This window comes from Piliocolobus tephrosceles, chromosome 3, assembly GCF_002776525.5.
Source record: "Piliocolobus tephrosceles isolate RC106 chromosome 3, ASM277652v3, whole genome shotgun sequence".
Lineage (NCBI taxonomy): Eukaryota > Metazoa > Chordata > Mammalia > Primates > Cercopithecidae > Piliocolobus > Piliocolobus tephrosceles.
Genome location: NC_045436.1, coordinates 25,371,636 through 25,390,746, shown reverse-complemented (window position 1 = coordinate 25,390,746; position 19,111 = coordinate 25,371,636). Strand labels below are relative to the sequence as shown.

The 19,111-nt window shown below is 33.3% G+C and overlaps 2 protein-coding genes across 2 annotated transcripts in view; both read right to left on the bottom strand.

Annotated features, from left to right (window-relative positions):
- The window catches only part of ANP32C (acidic nuclear phosphoprotein 32 family member C), a 37,188-nt gene extending 30,782 nt beyond the window's left edge, over positions 1 to 6,406 (bottom strand). Inside the window, 1 exon segment of the mRNA XM_026446705.1 lies at positions 6,219 to 6,406. Within this exon segment, the coding sequence (XP_026302490.1) occupies positions 6,219 to 6,406 (188 nt within the window).
- MARCHF1 (membrane associated ring-CH-type finger 1) overlaps positions 1 to 19,111 on the bottom strand; it is an 827,429-nt gene that overhangs the window by 678,904 nt on the left and 129,414 nt on the right. The window lies entirely within an intron of this gene.

Genomic DNA, 19,111 nt, shown 5'->3' with positions numbered 1-19,111 from the left:
AATAGTAAAATGTTTTGAGGTGAAATAAAAGCACATGTCACCCAATCTGACCTCCCACACAAATTTCTTTCATAGTATTTGTTCCTGACAATCAAAATATGGCTTCTTTTGTATTTCTATTGATAGAGATATGGCCAATTTATTTTTTTATAGCATGCTAAAATTTAGAAATGCCAATTGTTATATTCTTGATAGGTTATAATGTTCTTTTCCCCTTGGACCTACTTCTGCAATCTGGATCAAAACAGAACAAATCTAGTGTGTAAAATTGTTCATATTTTGAAATGGTTAACATGACATCTTTTAATTTTAGCAGAGATGTGTGAAAAGAACACTCAGAAGTGCTTGACACACACATTACTAAGTGAGAAAACAGAATGAAAGAGTTAGAAATTAGTATAGACATTTTGATACGCAGTGGAGAACTAAGAGCTCAGAATCAAAACTCATGGCTTCAGAACGTAGGGTCCTATCTTTTGCTGGCTTCAGAAAGTAGGGTCCTATCTTTTGGCTCTAGTCTTTCAGCTCAAATTATACATAAATAACCAACATTAAAGTATCCAAAGAATGCATTCTTTCTTTATACTTTAATCTGAACCTCTACTATCATAAGAAAGACTTATAATGGTAAGTAATAAATTCTGACAGAAAAAAATAAGTTCTTAAATCTATAACCATTTCTACTTTCAGGCCCTAATGACTAATTATGGACAACTTATATGCTTTGACACTATAATTGCAATTAAAATGATTGAATTACACCTAGTCATATCATAAACAAATTCCTTGAGTTAATGCCTATAAAGATATTATAAAATATTTAATAGGGTGACTGACCAGTAAGAAATTTTGCAATTAAGCCACTGTATTATTTCATTTGCATACAATCTTTTCTAAAGAAAAGAAGGCAGTCACTCACATGACAAGCTTGATTACTTCACAAAGAACAAAGTCAGTACTAATTTCAGTAAAACCTAATTTTAATCAAGCAACATCATTTTCATTCATCATTTCTTGGTTCTAATCACTGCCAAACAAAAGGGATTGATAATGTTTAAAGGTTAATATAGTTATCACACTACATTTATGCCTATTACTAGAAAACACTGCAAATCCCTCACAATGAATAAATATTATTCCTGGGACTATCACTGGATGTTCTTAGGTGTCTTTGTGTTTATAAAGTTGTATCACACACAGAGATAGACCAAAGAGATACAGATATCTGTATCACACACACAGATAATGACCAAAGAGTATCTGAAGTCAAAGGAGCATAGAATTCCTAATATTAAGTATACAAGACACTGAACACTAAGAGCAATGAATGATAACCAATAACCAAAAACACAAAACCCTGTCTCCATATCCTGAAGATTAGAACTACTATTTCTAAACTATAAACTCATCCTTGGCCAATATGCAGTCACCAACTGATTTACAGTTTCTTTGGTAATAATGTATTTCACATGTGGTTATTCCTTTTAATCATAAATAATATGCTTAATGTCATACATTAAAACTCTATGCATCATATCAAAAATGCTGCCTAATATGTTATATTGAATTGTGATTATAAAATAAATTATCCTTTGCTTGGCTGGTTAGAGTATTTAAATTAGAGAAATCGTATATACAGACAACTCTGTATCTTCAATTTCAGTGTAAGATGCAATAGTACTTACACAACTACAAATGCCACACACAGAAACACATAGACACGTGCTGTGTTTCTGTCCATTTTATAAAACTTCTTCAACAGTGAACATGAGTTTTTCTCAACACTGTAACTACCTGTATAAAACCACCTACACAAAACTAGCTACAATTCTTACCTGTGCAAAACTTCTCCTGGACCCCCATCTGCAGGCTCAGCTGTTTTAGAAGTAATTTCAGCACCATACAAGAGACTTTTAAGCATCTAAAAAGTAATACTCTTGGACTCAGAATTATAACACAGGATTTGGTAATTAATAGTACCCCATATGTATTTGTTGAATAAATAAATAAATCCTATAAGCAGGTTTACTCTCTTAACTCTTACTTTGTAGTCCAACTCTTATAACTGGGTTTCTGTTTATTTCATAAAAACATTACTCTGCTGTTCAAAGTTACTGATAATCAGATCCTGGTGCTATTTACTTTTCTGGAATTTCTGTCTTATTAACGTGCCCAATGACATAATTGTTTTGAGTATAAGGCCCTGCCATTTTTCTCAATGCCCCGAATCCCCAGAGCTTGGCTTTAGTTAAAATTTAGGGTCTAAGATACTGCCACTGACTAAAATTTGTCTTCATGGCTGACTTCTTGACTTCTCTATTCATCTCCCCTCTTACACACCTCAGAGACTTGGTCTGTTTATCTCTCATGACAAACCATTATCCTGGACTGAACTACTCTAGGCCAACCACGGGACAGGACTAGTGGCTGTGGATGATATCCACACCTTTAAAACCATGGCTTGAGTAGATTGTCTCCCCACTAGGTTCCAAATTGTAGGTCCTATCCTCCAAGATGGTCCATTTTCTCTGCAACTAGCCTAGGCAAGAAGGATGGTCAATGAGTTATTACTTTTATGGTCAGTGCAAACTGTTAAAAAATGAAAGTCTGTTTCATGTTTGGAAATTGAATCATGTAAATATTTTGGCAAAATTTAAAGGATATACCAACACCATCATCACTACCAAGAAAGAAAATAGTGACATGAAATCTAAATGTATTTGTATAAGGTCACTTTAAAATATTTCAGTTTACAAGAAAACCAAGTTTCTCTTATAATTTAGATGCCACATGAGTATTATCAATTAAAGTTCAAATCAAATAGCAAATTATTTCTGAAGCGTTTTTTTTTTATTTTTTATTTTTTTATACTTAAACCGTTTATTATACCAATATAGTATAAAAGAAAGAATGCAAGAATAAAAGTCAGAATCAATGGGCCCTGCCAATAATTAACTGTTCATTCCTGATTTTATCACTTAACTTCTCTGGGCTTTGGTTTCTTGTCAGTAACCTGGAAGACTCTGAGAGTTGAAAAACATCTTGGAAATCAAGCTCAAGTGCCTAGAACTGGAGAATTCATGTTATGATGCAGGAACACCTTCCAAACCTCAAATCTTAATTTACACATAAATACTAATTTTTTTTTTAATTTTTTTTTTTTATTATACTTTAAGTTCTAGGGTACATGTGCATAACGTGCAGGTTTGTTACATATGTATATATGTGCCTCTGAAGCGTTTTTAAATAAGAATTTATGTTTATCCATCATTTACTTCTGAATTGTCTCTATCAATTGAGGTCTATTCTGACATTTTGAATTAAGATGAAATAGAGAACCTCTGGGAAAGTCACAGTGGAATTGCTACCTATCTAAAATTACTATGAAGGATAATTACCTTCTGGATGCAACAGAATGATTTAACAAGCTATGGTTATTAATATCTAGGTAAACAATTGAAAAATATTTAATCTGACAATCTTCTGAAAACTCTTTCAAAAAGGCTTATAGATTCATGTATGATATGCTGAATAATTGCTATACAATAACTATTTATGGTCATGGCTAGAAAGGTATAATGCAATGCCTACTTATCTTTTCTATGATTTATTTAAACATTTTTTAATAAGACATGGCCATAAAACAACCATAAAACCTTTAATATATAAATATTATATAATTATAATTTATAAATATTATAATGTATAATACATAACATAATTATACATTATAATATAAATATAATATATAATAAAACCTTGTTTTATTCAGTGAAATTAATTTACTGACACTCCTATGATAGAATAAATGACCAATGCAGGGTTTCAGCCTACTTGTTCCCATTTTTCTTTACAAAATGCGTTACTGTAATACATTTCTAAAGGAAACAGTAAAAGATAAATGTGATGAAATCTTATAATGGATTGACTTGGGATCCTTTTTCAAGCTTTTTCAAGTTACGCCCTGTTATCAGAACTAATTCGCCTTAATCTCTTAAATCCACAGAAATGTACAATGAGAATGAGGTGATTTTGAGGCATCTTAACATCTTAAATCAAAGGCAGATATAAAACTTTTAAAAAGATTTTCAGTCTCAGCAGACAAGATGAAAAAGGGTTTTAGTTAAACTACCCTAACCAGAATCCATATTTACTTCAGCACCTGAATTTCTACTCAGCGGTGCTATTGATTTACACAGATTCTGATAATCTTTGTTGGGGCCTGATGAAAAGAAAAAAAGTGATTTCATACCAAAGAAAGTTTTATTATAGCTTCAATTAGGCTAAGGTATCCATACTTTTGTCACACTTTATTTGGTTTCTCCTGCTACAATTTAGTTCCAATTTCCCTTCCTTTATGTCTCTTTCTCCTCACATGCGTTAGAGAAGGGTGTTCTCTAAACGTTTCCCCAGGCCTCTTCTTTATTTCTTCCAAATCATTCACTTCTCATATGTAATTATCAACTTTTCAAGAAAACATTATTGATTTTATCCAGCTTAGTTTCTGTAGTTACACACAAGGACTATGGGAATAGTCCCCATTTCCCTGTATCTCAAATTTCAAATTCTAAATGGTGCCAAATAACAAAAATATACAAAATTATCTACTTATTCTTTAGAATATTAAATGTTTTCTTCATGTTAGATCTAAAGTGTTAGCACCATTATAAAAATAAATATGTTTCAAAAAATTATTGAACTCAAACTGAAATTTGAGTTCTGTTGTTTTTAGTCCTGTTGTTTTTCCCTTTCTATAAGTGCTGAGGATTCAGAAACTTCTCAGATAAAGTTTAAGTTGTCATTTAATTCTTAAATTCTAGTTTAATTTCTCTTCTACTCTTCTTTCTCCAAAAAAAAAATCAGGAACTATTAGTGAAGAGGCTGGTTATATGCAGAAATTGGCATGGCAGCAACTTGGATGGAGCTGGAGACCATTATTCTAAGTGAAGTACCACAGGAGTGGAAAACCAAGACTGTATGTGCTCACTTATAAGTGGGAGCTAAGCTATGAGTACGCAAAGGCATACAGAGTGATACAGTGGACTTTAGAGACTCAGAAGGGGAAGAGTGGGAGGATCCCTGGGGATACAAAACTACTACACATTAGGTACAATGTATACTACTCAGGTGATGGGTGCACCAAAATCTCAGAATTCACCACTAAATAATTCATCTATGTAACCAAAAACCACTTGTACCCTAAAAGCTATTGAAATAAAAAGTAATAAAAACCATGAAAGTTCTTTTGGCCTCCTTTCCCCTAGTTCACGTCCTTGACTTTTATACAAGGAGAGGCCACATTGCTTAGGTGTTTGTGTGCTATTTTTAATGCATGTACTGTCTCCTGATATGTCGGAAGCAATACGCTCAAGAATAGAATCTTCCTGATGTCCTAAGGATTTTAAATTTTAGTACCAAGCTTATTTTAATCACATTTCACAAATCACAATGAACAATAAAAGACACAAATTTTGTCAATCCCACTAGTTTATGCTCTATAAAGCCACTGTCAACACTAAATTAACAAACATTGAACCATTGCTTCTAGGGGAAATACTGGGTTAGGTTTCCACAGCAGCTGGTTGCAACATTTCCATTAATAAATCAACATATAACCTTGTTTTATTCATGCTTTTGTTGAAACACACCTTATTTAAAATATGCTGCTGACTCATTAACACTGAACTCATAGGCAACAGGACTCATGCTTGTCCAACACACTTATTTTTTTTCTGTAAGACACATCGCAGCCTTCTTGCACTTAGGAAAACTAGACAGCACTTTGGCCCTATGATGGGGCCATTTCAAACAGTGGAATCACCAACAAAAAGCACTAAAATGGGAAAAAAACATGCCACTAAATAGGCTGCCAAAAATATGCTTGTTCACGTCATGAGATCTGAAATAAGAGGGCAAAGCATTGTCTTGTTTAACCTTGGGTGGGAACATGTGCATTGAACATCTCAAAGTTTTTGCCACACTACACGTATCTGCAAATGACCACACAAGTGCCAAGGGTATTGATTTTGGGGTTACAAAGAATTTAGCAAGTAGTCAAATTCACAAATAAAGAAGTTGAGAATAATGAAGACTGATTATATATAACCCAAATGATTAATATGCTCTATTTGGAACACCTTTCAAATAGCAGCTTTGAAATCTAAAAAATATAATTTCTTCCTGACCCCTAAAAACTGTGAAATTTATATATTTCTAACAATGCTTCCTCTGATTTGAGCCTTCTTCCACTTCTCTGCTCATTGTCTATCTCTGGTAACTGCACAACAGTAAAATCCACCTTTGCTTTCAGCAACACAGGACTCGACTCTACCTTTATATTTATCATTTGGTTCTTCAGATGTTCAAATCCAACCACCTCTTTCAAATAAACCCAATTTTCTACCATTTTGCACACTTTTCCTTGATCATGCCATGTCTTTAAATATTATTCATTTTCTTTCTGTTTTATTTGGAAATCTTTGAATAAATCACTTACACCTGATGACATAATTATTCTATCAGTCCCATTTCTTCAAAAAATCTGGCTGTTACATACAACACCCAAGTAGAATTGCATGCTTCACTAACACCAGAAATCTTTTTTCTGTCAAGTCTGATGGCTTTGTGTAAGATCTCAGTTAAACATGAGGCACTTACTGCTATTTCGTTTGATATTTTTGCCCATTCTGTGTATCATGCTTTTCTTCTTTGTTTGACATTGCTCTATGCTGCTGCTTCTTTCTCTCTGCTAACACTATCCTTTCTCACTTACCTATTATGTGTAGGCATTTTTAAAAGACGGGGAACATTCAAACACTTGGACCACAACCCACAATAAGAAATACATTTTATATTGTGACTTAGTACATGCACATATACACACACAGACAGAAATATGAACATATCGGAAATAAAATTTACAAAATAATTTTTATTGATTGCAAAACACTCTGATATTGTTTTTTGTTCTATTGAATTCATTTTCTTTTTAAATATTAATGCTGCTCAGAAAGTGCTCTTTCTGCACTTAAACTATCCCTCCAAAATGCAGCGTAGTTCTTTGTGTTTGACCTAGAGGGAGGTTTTAAAGTTGAAATGAAAACATAAATTTCAGGTATGAAGTTTTTATCATCATTAAAATGAGGAAATTAAGAATATGCATTCTTAAACAGACTGGATACAACCTAGTATCTGTATTAACAAATTGCTAAAAAAAAAAAAAAAAACTTGGGAAAGAACGATTGATTCATCTGACATATTTTAATGAATATTCAAGAAATTTAAAAATTATTGATTTATCTATACATGGGAGGATGTTATTTCTACTTTAAAATTAAAAACAATTAACCTAATATAATTCAATGATTCTGGAAAACCACTAAAAGGAAATACTCCATTATGAGCTTTAAGTAGAAATCCATAGAGAAGAAATGTATTTTAAATTATGTAAACACTGGTAATTTCCCACTTTTTAGACAAGAGCTTCCATTATCTTTTCTTGAAAGTTATTTCCACTGAGTGCGTAACTGTCAGTTTAGTTCAAAAGCAAACTTAGAAACCCTGGGCACTTGGGAACCCATTCGTCTCTATCATAGCGATGAAGTAAATATTAGAACAGACAAAGAGAATCCACAGAGAAAAAAAATAGTAAATCCATTAGAAAGTTGAATCAACAATTGACCAGGCTTATTCATACCGACATTTTCCAGATTTTGCATACCAAATATTCTGCAAATTTCAATTTGCATGAATTTACAAGGAAAGAACTGAGTCCTCCATAACTGTACATCCCTTGAAGGCCTTATATTTTAATCACTAATGTAGTAAATTTATATTTGTTTATGCCTTTAACCTTCCTTGGAGGGTAGATTTTAAGTTAAATATTATCTAAAAAGAGATAAAAAAGTCCATTATACCATTTTATGTTTTTAACAAATTATGGTTAAGATATTTTTATAGTAGCTATATTAACATTGAATCCAGAAAAGAGTTACTGAGTTTCCTACAATGGAAGAAATTATGTTTAATGAATAATATGTATTTATAAATATATGAAATAAAACCCTAATTAACCAAATTCTTGTCAATTTTGCTACTTATTTTTCTGGTTAAATAGATTTTCTATGAATATTAAAACTCTCTTTTTAATCAGGTCATTTTGGATGAAACTATTTTTAAAATGTCTTATGTATTTCTATAAAGTCTTATGAATAGAAATAATATACTTGACTTTGTTTGGATAATTGGAGACCCTGATAAGGAAATCTTATATTCTGTTTTACTTAGAGTTAGGATCTCAAGGTTCACAGTTTCTTTGGGCTTTTCACCTGTATCGTGAATGCCTATGGACCACCATTATTTTTCAGGTGATTATAGGGGTATTTCATTCTTCTAAGCTTCTTGATATGTTACATTTCATCTATTATTTAATCACTTCATATATATATATACACACACACACATATATACGTATATATATACACATGTATATATACGTATATATGTGTGTATATATATATAAAGTTTTCCAGCATCCTTCATAATTGGTGGCCTTAGGTCTTATTTAAATTGTGTATCAAAGAAAAGTGAATAATCTCTGAGTGAGGGACAAAATAGATGTGTCATTATCAAAGTATAGTATATTCACTTTACAAGAACTCTGGAGCATCCATTATCGTTGGATAAAAGTCTAAGTCTACTTATTTGATAGTTCCTACCTGTATGGCAGACACTTGAACCACCATTATAGTTTTAAAATTTTTTAAATAATTTACCTATAGATAATATTTATTAAGAGACTTTTAGTATTCGATAATTTTTTAAAACTTTAGTATCCCTAGAGATCTTCCTAATCATGTGGTTTGACATTATTATAGACACACAGTCCTTGACAACTTTGATTTTCCTGCTGGATTATACAGTATTCAGATTGCTTTGTCAGGGAGCCCTACAGTATGAGTAATTCAAACATACTTTGAGTATGAGTAAGTGTTCTGACAAAATTTGAAAACGTCTCGTACTTAGGAACTTTGCTTACCGACCCCACCTAAATGATGGGCCCATCAACATTTCCAGTAATTAAACCATGACACCCTTAACCATTGATGTTAAACTTGGTCATCTCTCAAAAACTTGAATCTTCAAAAATAATTTTTAAAAGAAGATATGTATATGTCATATTTTTCTTTTCATTTCTTTGACTTCCTCAGCAATTTTACAGAACATAGTGTTGATTTTATACTTATGAAAATCTTTCTGACAGCAAGAAACCATTCTTAATGTAATACTATGATTATTTTATAGAAAATATGTTCTTCTATTTCTTGCATTGATAAGTACATGTTTAAGTAGAACAAGAGAGCATCTTGCTTTAAACATTCACAGTGTGGTCACAGCTATTTATTAATTCAATAAACAGTCATTACACATTTTCTAGGTGCTAAGCATTGGCATAAACTGGACTTACAGGACAAATGAAATAGACTTGTTCATCTCAAGATCTGTATGACCTCAAGGGACATGTAAATAAGAACCAGGAGACCTGGATTCCAGTTCTAATGAGTCATGAGACTGGAATGTTCCTTTACTCTTGTTTTGTCAATAAGCCTCTTCAAGTTCACTTTCAGTTCACAAATTCTAGAATTTTTCTATTAGCCTATTAGTAACAAACAATCCATTAGAGGTGATCACAAAGTACCAGCATGTGGGAGTGGCTTGATTACGTTTTATTTGGCTTTACTTTGAAATAACCTTAGCCATCTTTTAGAGATTGCTTTCTGCAATGTATATTGGTGTCTGGATAAGTTTCCAGGACCAATTCCAATGGAGACTTCTCATTCCTCATCTTGCTGTATGTCTGCATCATTGGACCTCTGCTCCCAGATTGTTACTCCCACCTGGGTGTCTCCCACCATTCCAACTAATCCTTTACCATAAAAGCGATCTCTTCTTCCAATGCTTGTCCCTTAAGTCTTTTGAAAGTTAGTGGTCCTCAGGCAATCTTATCTTAGGTCCCACCAACTGAAACCGCCTTTGCAAAAATTGTAACAGTGAGAGAATTCAGACATAACTGACTCTATCTTGCTTCTAACCTCACAAGCCAACTGCCCTGGCTCATTCCTGAGCATGGGCCAAACTGACTATAGGAGAAATTTAGTTTACGGTTTAAACTTAAAGCAAGGATGTCAGTAGCTATCATCCCATTCTTTGTTGGGAGAAATTACCTCCATTCCTTGTTCGAGGACTGAAACCACAATTGTAAAACTAATAAAAAGCCACAGAGTTAGAATTATGAGAGAGGGCTGGATTCTGCTAAGGCCTATGCATATTTAGGCAATAACCAACCATCCTTCCCTAGCTTGCTTACTGCTTAGGACTCATTTAGCCAGAGGTCACAAGATTGTGGACTTTTTCCCAATTACTCCTATAGATAAGATTGCTTTTGTAAAACGTAAGATTGGTCTTTCAGAGATTTTTTTTAGACTTTTGCATTAAGGCAACCTTATCTGACCTCACTGGGATCCATGAATCGTATGAAGGAACTGACTCAATTGGTCCTGTGACCCCCTCACCCAGAAACTGACTCAGCCTGCGAAGACCATTTGGACAGTCCTATAATTTCATCCCCAACCAATCAGCAGTATCCATTCCCTAGGACCCTGAGATTATTTTTACAAACCCTAGCCTCAGAACTCTGGAGGAAGTAGATTTGAGAAATACCTCCAGTCCTTCCACTCAGCTGCCTTGCAATAATTAAGCTAGTTCTTTGCTGCAACACCACTGCTGTTTTGCTACTTTGGCCTAGCAATCACTCAGCACACATCATTGTCCTGAGTTTCTAGACTGACTAATATTTTAATTTTTTTGACAATAGTTCGATTTCCCTTCCCAGTATACAATGATAAGTCTTTGTGGTTTTGTCAAGAGGCCTAAAATCAAGAAATTTATCCTCTCTGTGTATATTATAATGGACTTCCCAGAAAGCAGAACAGACACATATGCTATTATATAAAGAAATGCAATCCCAGGCAACAGGAAAGAAGGACAAGAGGAATGAAATATGGCAGCAGAGATATTATGTCACTGTTTTTTTCAAACTGATCATGGCTAAATGTAACTGAGATCTTATGCAACTGTCTTCTGCATAGCCAGATAAACTTCATCCTAGAGCATTCCATCTAGCGTGGGAAAGGAGATATTTGCATCTATCAGCTGCCAGTCTACATTTCAGGGGAGCAGAATTAGGCTTCCGTTTCTGACGAGGAATTGGTCAAGTTGCATTGCTTAAGAGCTTGAGAATGTGAGATGTTGTTACAGTCATATTGGAAAATACAATCTACCACATTGTCTCATAATACTCTACACTTAGTAAACATGGGAAGCCATTGGGGAACAATATCACATTCTTGAAGATTATAAAATTGAAGTTATTTTCTTACAACCACACAAAAGTCAGAACCTAGAGCAAATCAGGACCTATACTATACCTGAAGTACTGCACCAAGTATCAAATTGCAACATACAACTTTTTAATTAAACACTGACACAACAATAAAGTTATTTAGTGACTAATATACTAGAGCTAGTCATGTGGGTTCATGAGTTCTTGCCGTAACTCTGTTATTAATTTGTGACTTTGGGTAAGTCTCTTAGCGGCTGAATTTAATTAAAAAATCAAAATATATGCACCAATCCCAAGGTGCATTGTGAGAGTAAATGTCCCATTGTTAAAGCCTTTTAGATATCTGCCTAGTAATGGCTACAAGATTATTATAACGGGGATGGTGACAGTGATTCTTGGAGAAAAAAGGATTATAATGATTCTCTTAGAAATTTATTTTTGTACCTCTCACAGTTTTCCTCCATGTTATCAAAAGTTTCAACATATTCTCAAGCAGCCTCTGAAACAACCTAAATTTTCATATCCACAAGAATTCTTTTATATATTCAGAGGAATGTAAACAGGATGAGAATAAATTAATAATGTTTTAAAGAAGTTCAGTAATATATTCTCCATTGTGTTCTAGGGATAAGTTGTTCAATGTTTAGCACTGACCACGTAAAATTAGGAAAACAATTGTAAAAAACAAGAAAGGAAAATATTAGTGGCAACATCTCATCCTTATTTATTTCTCATTTCTTTATATTTATTTCTTCATATAATCAGAAGGATTCAAGACAGAAAAGATCACAAAAACAATATACTGCTTCATGTAAGGGTCAGGAAATTTTAAATTTCATAATTCATTCACTGGAATATGTAAATAAACCAAACATGAACCTCTAAAGAGATGCTTTATATTTACCAAGTGTTGTTAGAAATTCTGCTTACCAAAACTTTTCCCCAAGTGTTGCTGGCATTTTGTTTATATCTATTTATTTATTCAGCAAATAGTTATAAAGTTCTAAATGAAACTATTTATTTACAATCCCTGGGTAGGTACCAACATGAAGAAGATAAAGATTCTGCCATCAAGGCTCTTAAAGATTAACAGAGCAAGAAGACACGTAATTAAGGCAGAAGGTAGTGAAACATACAAGTAAAGTGGAAAGTTAGGTGAAGAAGTGATTGGATCACTTGAAGTGACTTGAAGTCACTGGAAGAAAGGAAGGCTCTGAGCTGCACCTTTAAAATATAGGTTTGATTTTTGATGTATGGGAATGGGAAAAACATTCTGAGGCCCTGAGGCAGAGAGGAGCATAAATAAAGACTGAGAAACGAAAATACGTGATGTATATGTGCAATCAAAGCAGTTTAATGTAGGGAGCAGGGGAGGTTTCCAAAGAGTCGGCAAGAAAGAAAAAGAGAGATGCCTAGATTCCCCATTACTAAGGGTCCTAAATCTAAAACATTGTAAGGTGAATTTTATTTTGTAGATATTGGGGAATCCCCCTTGAAAATTTATTAGTAGAGGAAGGACACAATAGGACTACATTTCAAGAAGTTTTTTTCCAAGCAATGTATAAGAATGAATTAAGAAAAAAAGTGCCAGGGGTCAGGGAGAACAATAAAAGCCGGCTAAAAATCATGACCCATGCAATTAGATTCCAACCTAGAACACAGACGGTTAGGATTAAAAAAAAAAAGGAAAAGAAAAAGTCTTAAGAGAGTTCATACATTTGATGTGGGAAGCAAGGAAAAGAACAAACTGAAAAATGATTATTTGATGATTAGATAGAGCTTCCCTTGACAGAAATGGAAAATGCAAATAGAAAACTTTGAGAGAAGCATTCAGGGACAGAAGAGTTGGAAGAGCAAACAATTACTGAGCATCTCCATACACATTTCTATGCATATTGCCGGTTTTATCCTATTTAACCTCATGATAGATGGTGGCACTGAGGTAGTTGAAGTTATCTGTCCAAGATCACAGATAGTAGCAGGTCTAGAGAAGACAATCAGTTCAGTTTGTATCATACTAAGTTAGAGGAAGAGGTGGAAAACCGGAGTGACGACATGTAGCACTGCTTGGAGCTCCAGAAACAGAGCAGATCCTCCAAGACAGATTTGGGTTGAGTTATGTGCATGGTTAAAGTCATTATGCTTCAGAATATCAATGGAGAGAATATGGCATTAAAACAAAGAGGCAGGAGAGATGGTCAAAGAAAATAGAAGGCAACACTTTTTCAGTGTAGATATTCAAATTAACTGTTACATCTCAAGGATTTTCATTTGTCACCAGATTTTAGAATGTTCCCCCACAAAGTCAACATAGAAGATGCTCTAAATGTGGACCCTGTGGGATATAAACCTTGAAATTGCATGGTATAGGCCAAATACTTTCAGTACTATTTTGATCTTATTGTGTAAACTGGGAGATATAACTAGGGGAAAATTAAAAATCTTTTAATTTTCCACTTCAATATTTCTTAATTAATAAAGTTAACATCACATATATTATACTAATAAATGATGTGGCATTTTAATTATATTTTGGGAAATTATTTCTCATCCCAGGTTGATTAAATAAATAATTGATAATTGATCATAAATCTCATAAAACATGATAAATTGGAGTTTGGATCTGTTACAACTAAAGCAATTTAAATTTTCTTAAATTACTAGAAGCTATACAAACAAGATGATAAGTTATTTTAACAACATTGCCTAGAACAAGAAAAGGATACAAATATAACGGAAAATGAAAATCAAGAAGAGGAAGACTCCATCAAACCGTTCAAATCTATCAACCAGAAATATCTGAATGTATGCTCTTGTTGCTACTTTTCAAATTGGACTAAATTACTCCCTACCTCTTTTTGGTTTTTGATTTTGGTTTCGGTTTTCATTTGAGTCAGGCAGTATTGAAAATACTTGAGTAATGTCCTTTCTTCCTGACATTTAATAGACCCACAACAATAATAAAGAAACATACTACTATGAATATTATTAACATAATGATTTAACATACATAATCATCACCAATGTGTAGCCATTATGTAAGATTAAATATTTGGTATAAACCTTATGTTCTTTCCTCTGAGTTATTCATTTCTGAAATATATTTCCCTAACAAAACCTCTTTGAATTTGCTCGTTCCTTAACATGGCATAAAAAGTCACTTTTTCTATTGTTCAAAGGCATAATACCATTTCATACACAGAACATATAATTATACTGAGCAGATTCAAAGTCACAATGTTTTACTTTTATTTCATGAGATGGTAAGTAAGCCATGAGGTTGAGAACATTTGATAATGCTTGTGTGTAATGAAATATAATGTTTGCCATGGCAGCCTTTCTTCTTTGGTACTTCTAGTAAAATCCTGTATAGCCCCACAGATGCTAAATTTTAGCCTCAGGCCAAACAGAAATTCACATGGAAACAATAATCCCTTTAATACTTCAAATTTTGTTTTTACAAAGTATGTAAACGAATGTGGTTTTGCACTCTAGGTACTAGGATGATGGTAAAGGCAAATTACTTCATGTATTGATAAAACAAAACCTTTTATTGCTGCCTCCTTTATAATTCACAGTGATTTTGAAAATTCAAGGCCTGGCTTAAGGGGAATGATTTCTTCATTGCCTTATTAACCCTTCCAGCAGAATCTCCAACAGACAGAACACATCACATCATAGCTGCATGCTAATAACTAAAATCTCGATGGGTGAAAATAAAACTAGAAACAAAAAAGATACATTTCAAAATTAACACCATAATAAACTGACGATTCAAATTTAAGAAAGATTAAAGGAAAAGTATAAAAAATAAGTAATTGTATACAAAAAGAGCACATAGCACTGATAGATTTTAAAAATAATTTTTATTTGATTATTTAAGAAAATAATTTTCATCTTAGATAAATCATCACAAAATAAAGGCTAAGGAAGAAAAACTCTCAAATTACTTTCAGAAATAATATTACTAAACTAAAATGCATTAGAATTTTTAAAAATCCGCCTAAATATTAGTACTAAAAAAATCCTAAAAGAGATGATTAGTCTCTATAACTTGAGCCATACAATTAAAAGGAGAGTTTACTATATTGCCAAGTATGGCTTAAGCCAGTGTTACTGTGAATATATCTAAATATTTGGCTTATTTAAAAAATGAGGCATATGCTCAAATCTTCTCCTCCTGCATCAAATCAAAGAATAGGTAGAGCAGATATTTTTAAAAATGTGTAACTACATGTCTCTCTCTACCACCGAAAAAAAAAAAAGGAAAGAAAGAAATCACTAGAGGAATGGAAGAAGACACAGAAAGCTTCACATAAGGCAGGAAGCCCTGGAAGCTGCTTCCCAATATAGCCTCCTTCTAAAGCTCCTCCATCCCCACAGCTGTGCCTCATGCTCAGCACCCTCATCAGTAACAAAAAACAGCCACAGCTCAGGGAGTTCAGCCTGAAAACAAAGCCATTTGGGAAGCCAAAAGCTGAGAAACACTAATACCCAAAAAGAATCAATGAGTTTTACATAGTAAAATCCTTAGACATGGTAAGATGAATTGATCAATCAATTATTTACTTTAACAAGTTAATATCCTCAGAGAAAGGAGGAAAATGTTATCAATCTGAAATAAATGTAAATGGTAATATAACAAAAATCTAATAGTAATAAACATGATTATAAATAAAAATGTAAATATTATCAGACAAACTCAAAAAGTGGCAGCAGAGAGTGATGAGGAATATAGATTCGGAAGTTCTAAGACCTGTTTCTTAGCAGTCCTAGAGTGGACAAAAGAGATAATGTCAGCGATAATGTAAATTAATCTATATTTGAAGAAATAATGTCTGAGAATTTTCCAAAGCCAGGAGTGGGTGAAGAGAGGATGGCCAAATTCTCCAGCTGAAAAAGCCCAGTGTATCAAGAAAAAGATTAAAATAAAACAACAGGGGTATAACAATAAATTAAAAATAAAACTTGAAAATAATAGACATGAAGAAACACCCAAAAACATTCAAATAGAAATTATAGACTACCCCAAAATGAAGGAAATACAATACTTCAATTTTGTGATTTGCACAATGAAATAGAAAAATGATTGTAAAAATATCTTGAAAATATTGTGGGAGAAGAATTTAAATTGAGAAATCTTGAAATAGTTCAACTTCCACTCAAAAGAGATGAGCTCAATAAAGGCATTTTCAGACATTTGAGGACTTAGAAAGTGGACTACTCAAACTTTTTGAAGTAAAACTATATTCCACTGAGAAGAAAACCTTCAGAAGGAAATAAGCTGTAAAATAAAGTAAGCTCAATGAATGAATAAAATCTATTGTAACATTTAAATAAGTAATGATTTTAAAATGCTTTTAATAACAAGTCAGAACTAAAATAACAGACAATAGGAGGGTAGCAGTGGATTACAGCAAAAATAGAGTCTGTTTAGTATACTCAGTTTATTGATTTGTTTGGGGAAAAAATAAATATTGATTGAAGCTAAGCTTTGTGTATATATCTATGTCTTCTTATATTTGTTTATTTAATTTTGTGTTAAAATGTTAAGCATATACGTGGGCTTTGATTCTAGAGACATGAAAAGTTACATTCATATGAAAATGTGTACACAAATATTTATAACTGGTTTATTTGTAATAGCCTGAAACTGGAAACAACCCAAATGTCTTTCAAGGAATAAATGGATAAAGAAAATCTGACACATCCATATAATGAAATACTACCCAGCATTAAAATGAAACAAATTACAGAACATACAAAGTTTAGATGCCAAGGGGGAAAAAAGCAATCTCAAAAGTTTGCATACTGCATGATTCTATCTATATAACATTTTAGTAGTCACATTACTATAGAGACAGAAATCAGATTAGTAGTTGTTGTAGAAGGTACGGAAGGTGGTGCTACTGAAAAGAGGTTGTATGAATGAGTTCCTTTGTGGACAGAGCAGTTCTGTATCTTGACTTCTGTGTTGATCATACAAATTTATATTTGTTATGAATTTTTTTGAGAGAATCTCATTCTGTTGCCCAGGCTAGAGTGCAGTGGCTTGATCTCGGCTCTGAGTAGCTGGGGTTACAGGTGTGTGCCACCGTGCCTGGCTAGTTTTTGTATTTTTAGTAGAGATTTCTCTATGAAGGCCAGGTTGGTCTCTGTATTAGTCAGGTTTCTCTTAGAGGGACAGAATAGGATGTATATATCCTATATATATATAGGGTATTTTATATATAAACTCCCCTTTATATATATATAGTTAATACTTAATAAATTCCTATATATAATATATGTAGCTATACATAAGGTTAATACTTAATTATATATGGGAGTTTATTAAGTGTTAACTTTATATATATGTATAAAGGGGAGTTTATATATATATTATATATGGGAGTTTATTAAGTATTAACTATATATACACACAAATGCATATAGTGTGTATATATATGTGTATACATATATAGTTAATATTTAATAAATTCCCATATATATGTTTATTAAGTATTAATATATATCTATAAAGGGGAGTTTATTAAGTATTAACTTATATGACTACAAGGTCCTACAATAGACCGTCTGCAAGCTGAGGAGCAAGGGGAGCCGTTCCGAATCACAAAACCGAAGAACTTGGAGTCTGATGTTCAAGGGCAGGAAGCATCCAGCGTGGCGGAAAGATGGAGCCTGGGAAGATAGTAGGCCCATCTCTCCCTTTCATGTTTTTCTGCCTGCTTTATATTTGCTGGAAGCTGATTAGGTTGTACCCGCCAGATTAAGGGTGGATTTGCCTTTCCCAGCCCACTGATTCAAATGTTAGTCTCTTTTGGCAATGTCCACATAGACATACCCAGGATTAATACTTTGTATTCCTAAATTCAATCAAGCTGACAGTATTAACCATCACAATCTTAAACTTCTGACCTCAAGTTATCCACTCACCTCAGCCTCCCAAAGTGGTGGGATTACAGGCGTGAACCCCCACACCCAGCCATGAATGTTATAGAACTATACACATACACATATGTAAATGAGTCATGCCAAAACGGGTGAAACCGTAGCCTATCTAATTCTATATAACAATACCAATTTGAGGATTTTTGATAATGTGGTGTACTTATGCAAATGTTGCCATCAGGGAAAGCTGGAGGATAGATACATAAATATCTCTGTTCTCATATTGCAGCTTACATGAGTCTATAATTATTTCAATATATGAAGTTTAAAAAATAAAAAACAGAAACAAAAACTAAAGAATTGCCCCTAAAATAACAGAAATTATAACTTCCAAACCAGTGAAGGGCAAAATACAATGATCAACGAAAAGGCAAGAAAGATGAAAAATAAAAGTCAATGAACGAACAAAAAAAAAATAGAAAAGAAAAAAGTAATATGGTAAGAATAGGTCCTGCCGGGCGCGGTGGCTCAAGCCTGTAATCCCAGCACTTTGGGAGGCCGAGACGGGCGGATCACGAGGTCAGGAGAGCGAGACCATCCTGGCTAACACGGTGAAACTCCATCTCTACTAAAAAATACAAAAAACTAGCCAGGCGAGGTGGCGGGAGCCTGTAGTCCCAGCTACTTGGGAGGCTGAGGCAGGAAAATGGCGTGAACCTGGGAGGCGGAGCTTGCAGTGAGCTGAGATCCAGCCACTGCACTCCAGCCTGGATGACAGAGTGAGACTCCGTTTCAAAAAAAAAAAAAAAAAAAAAAAAA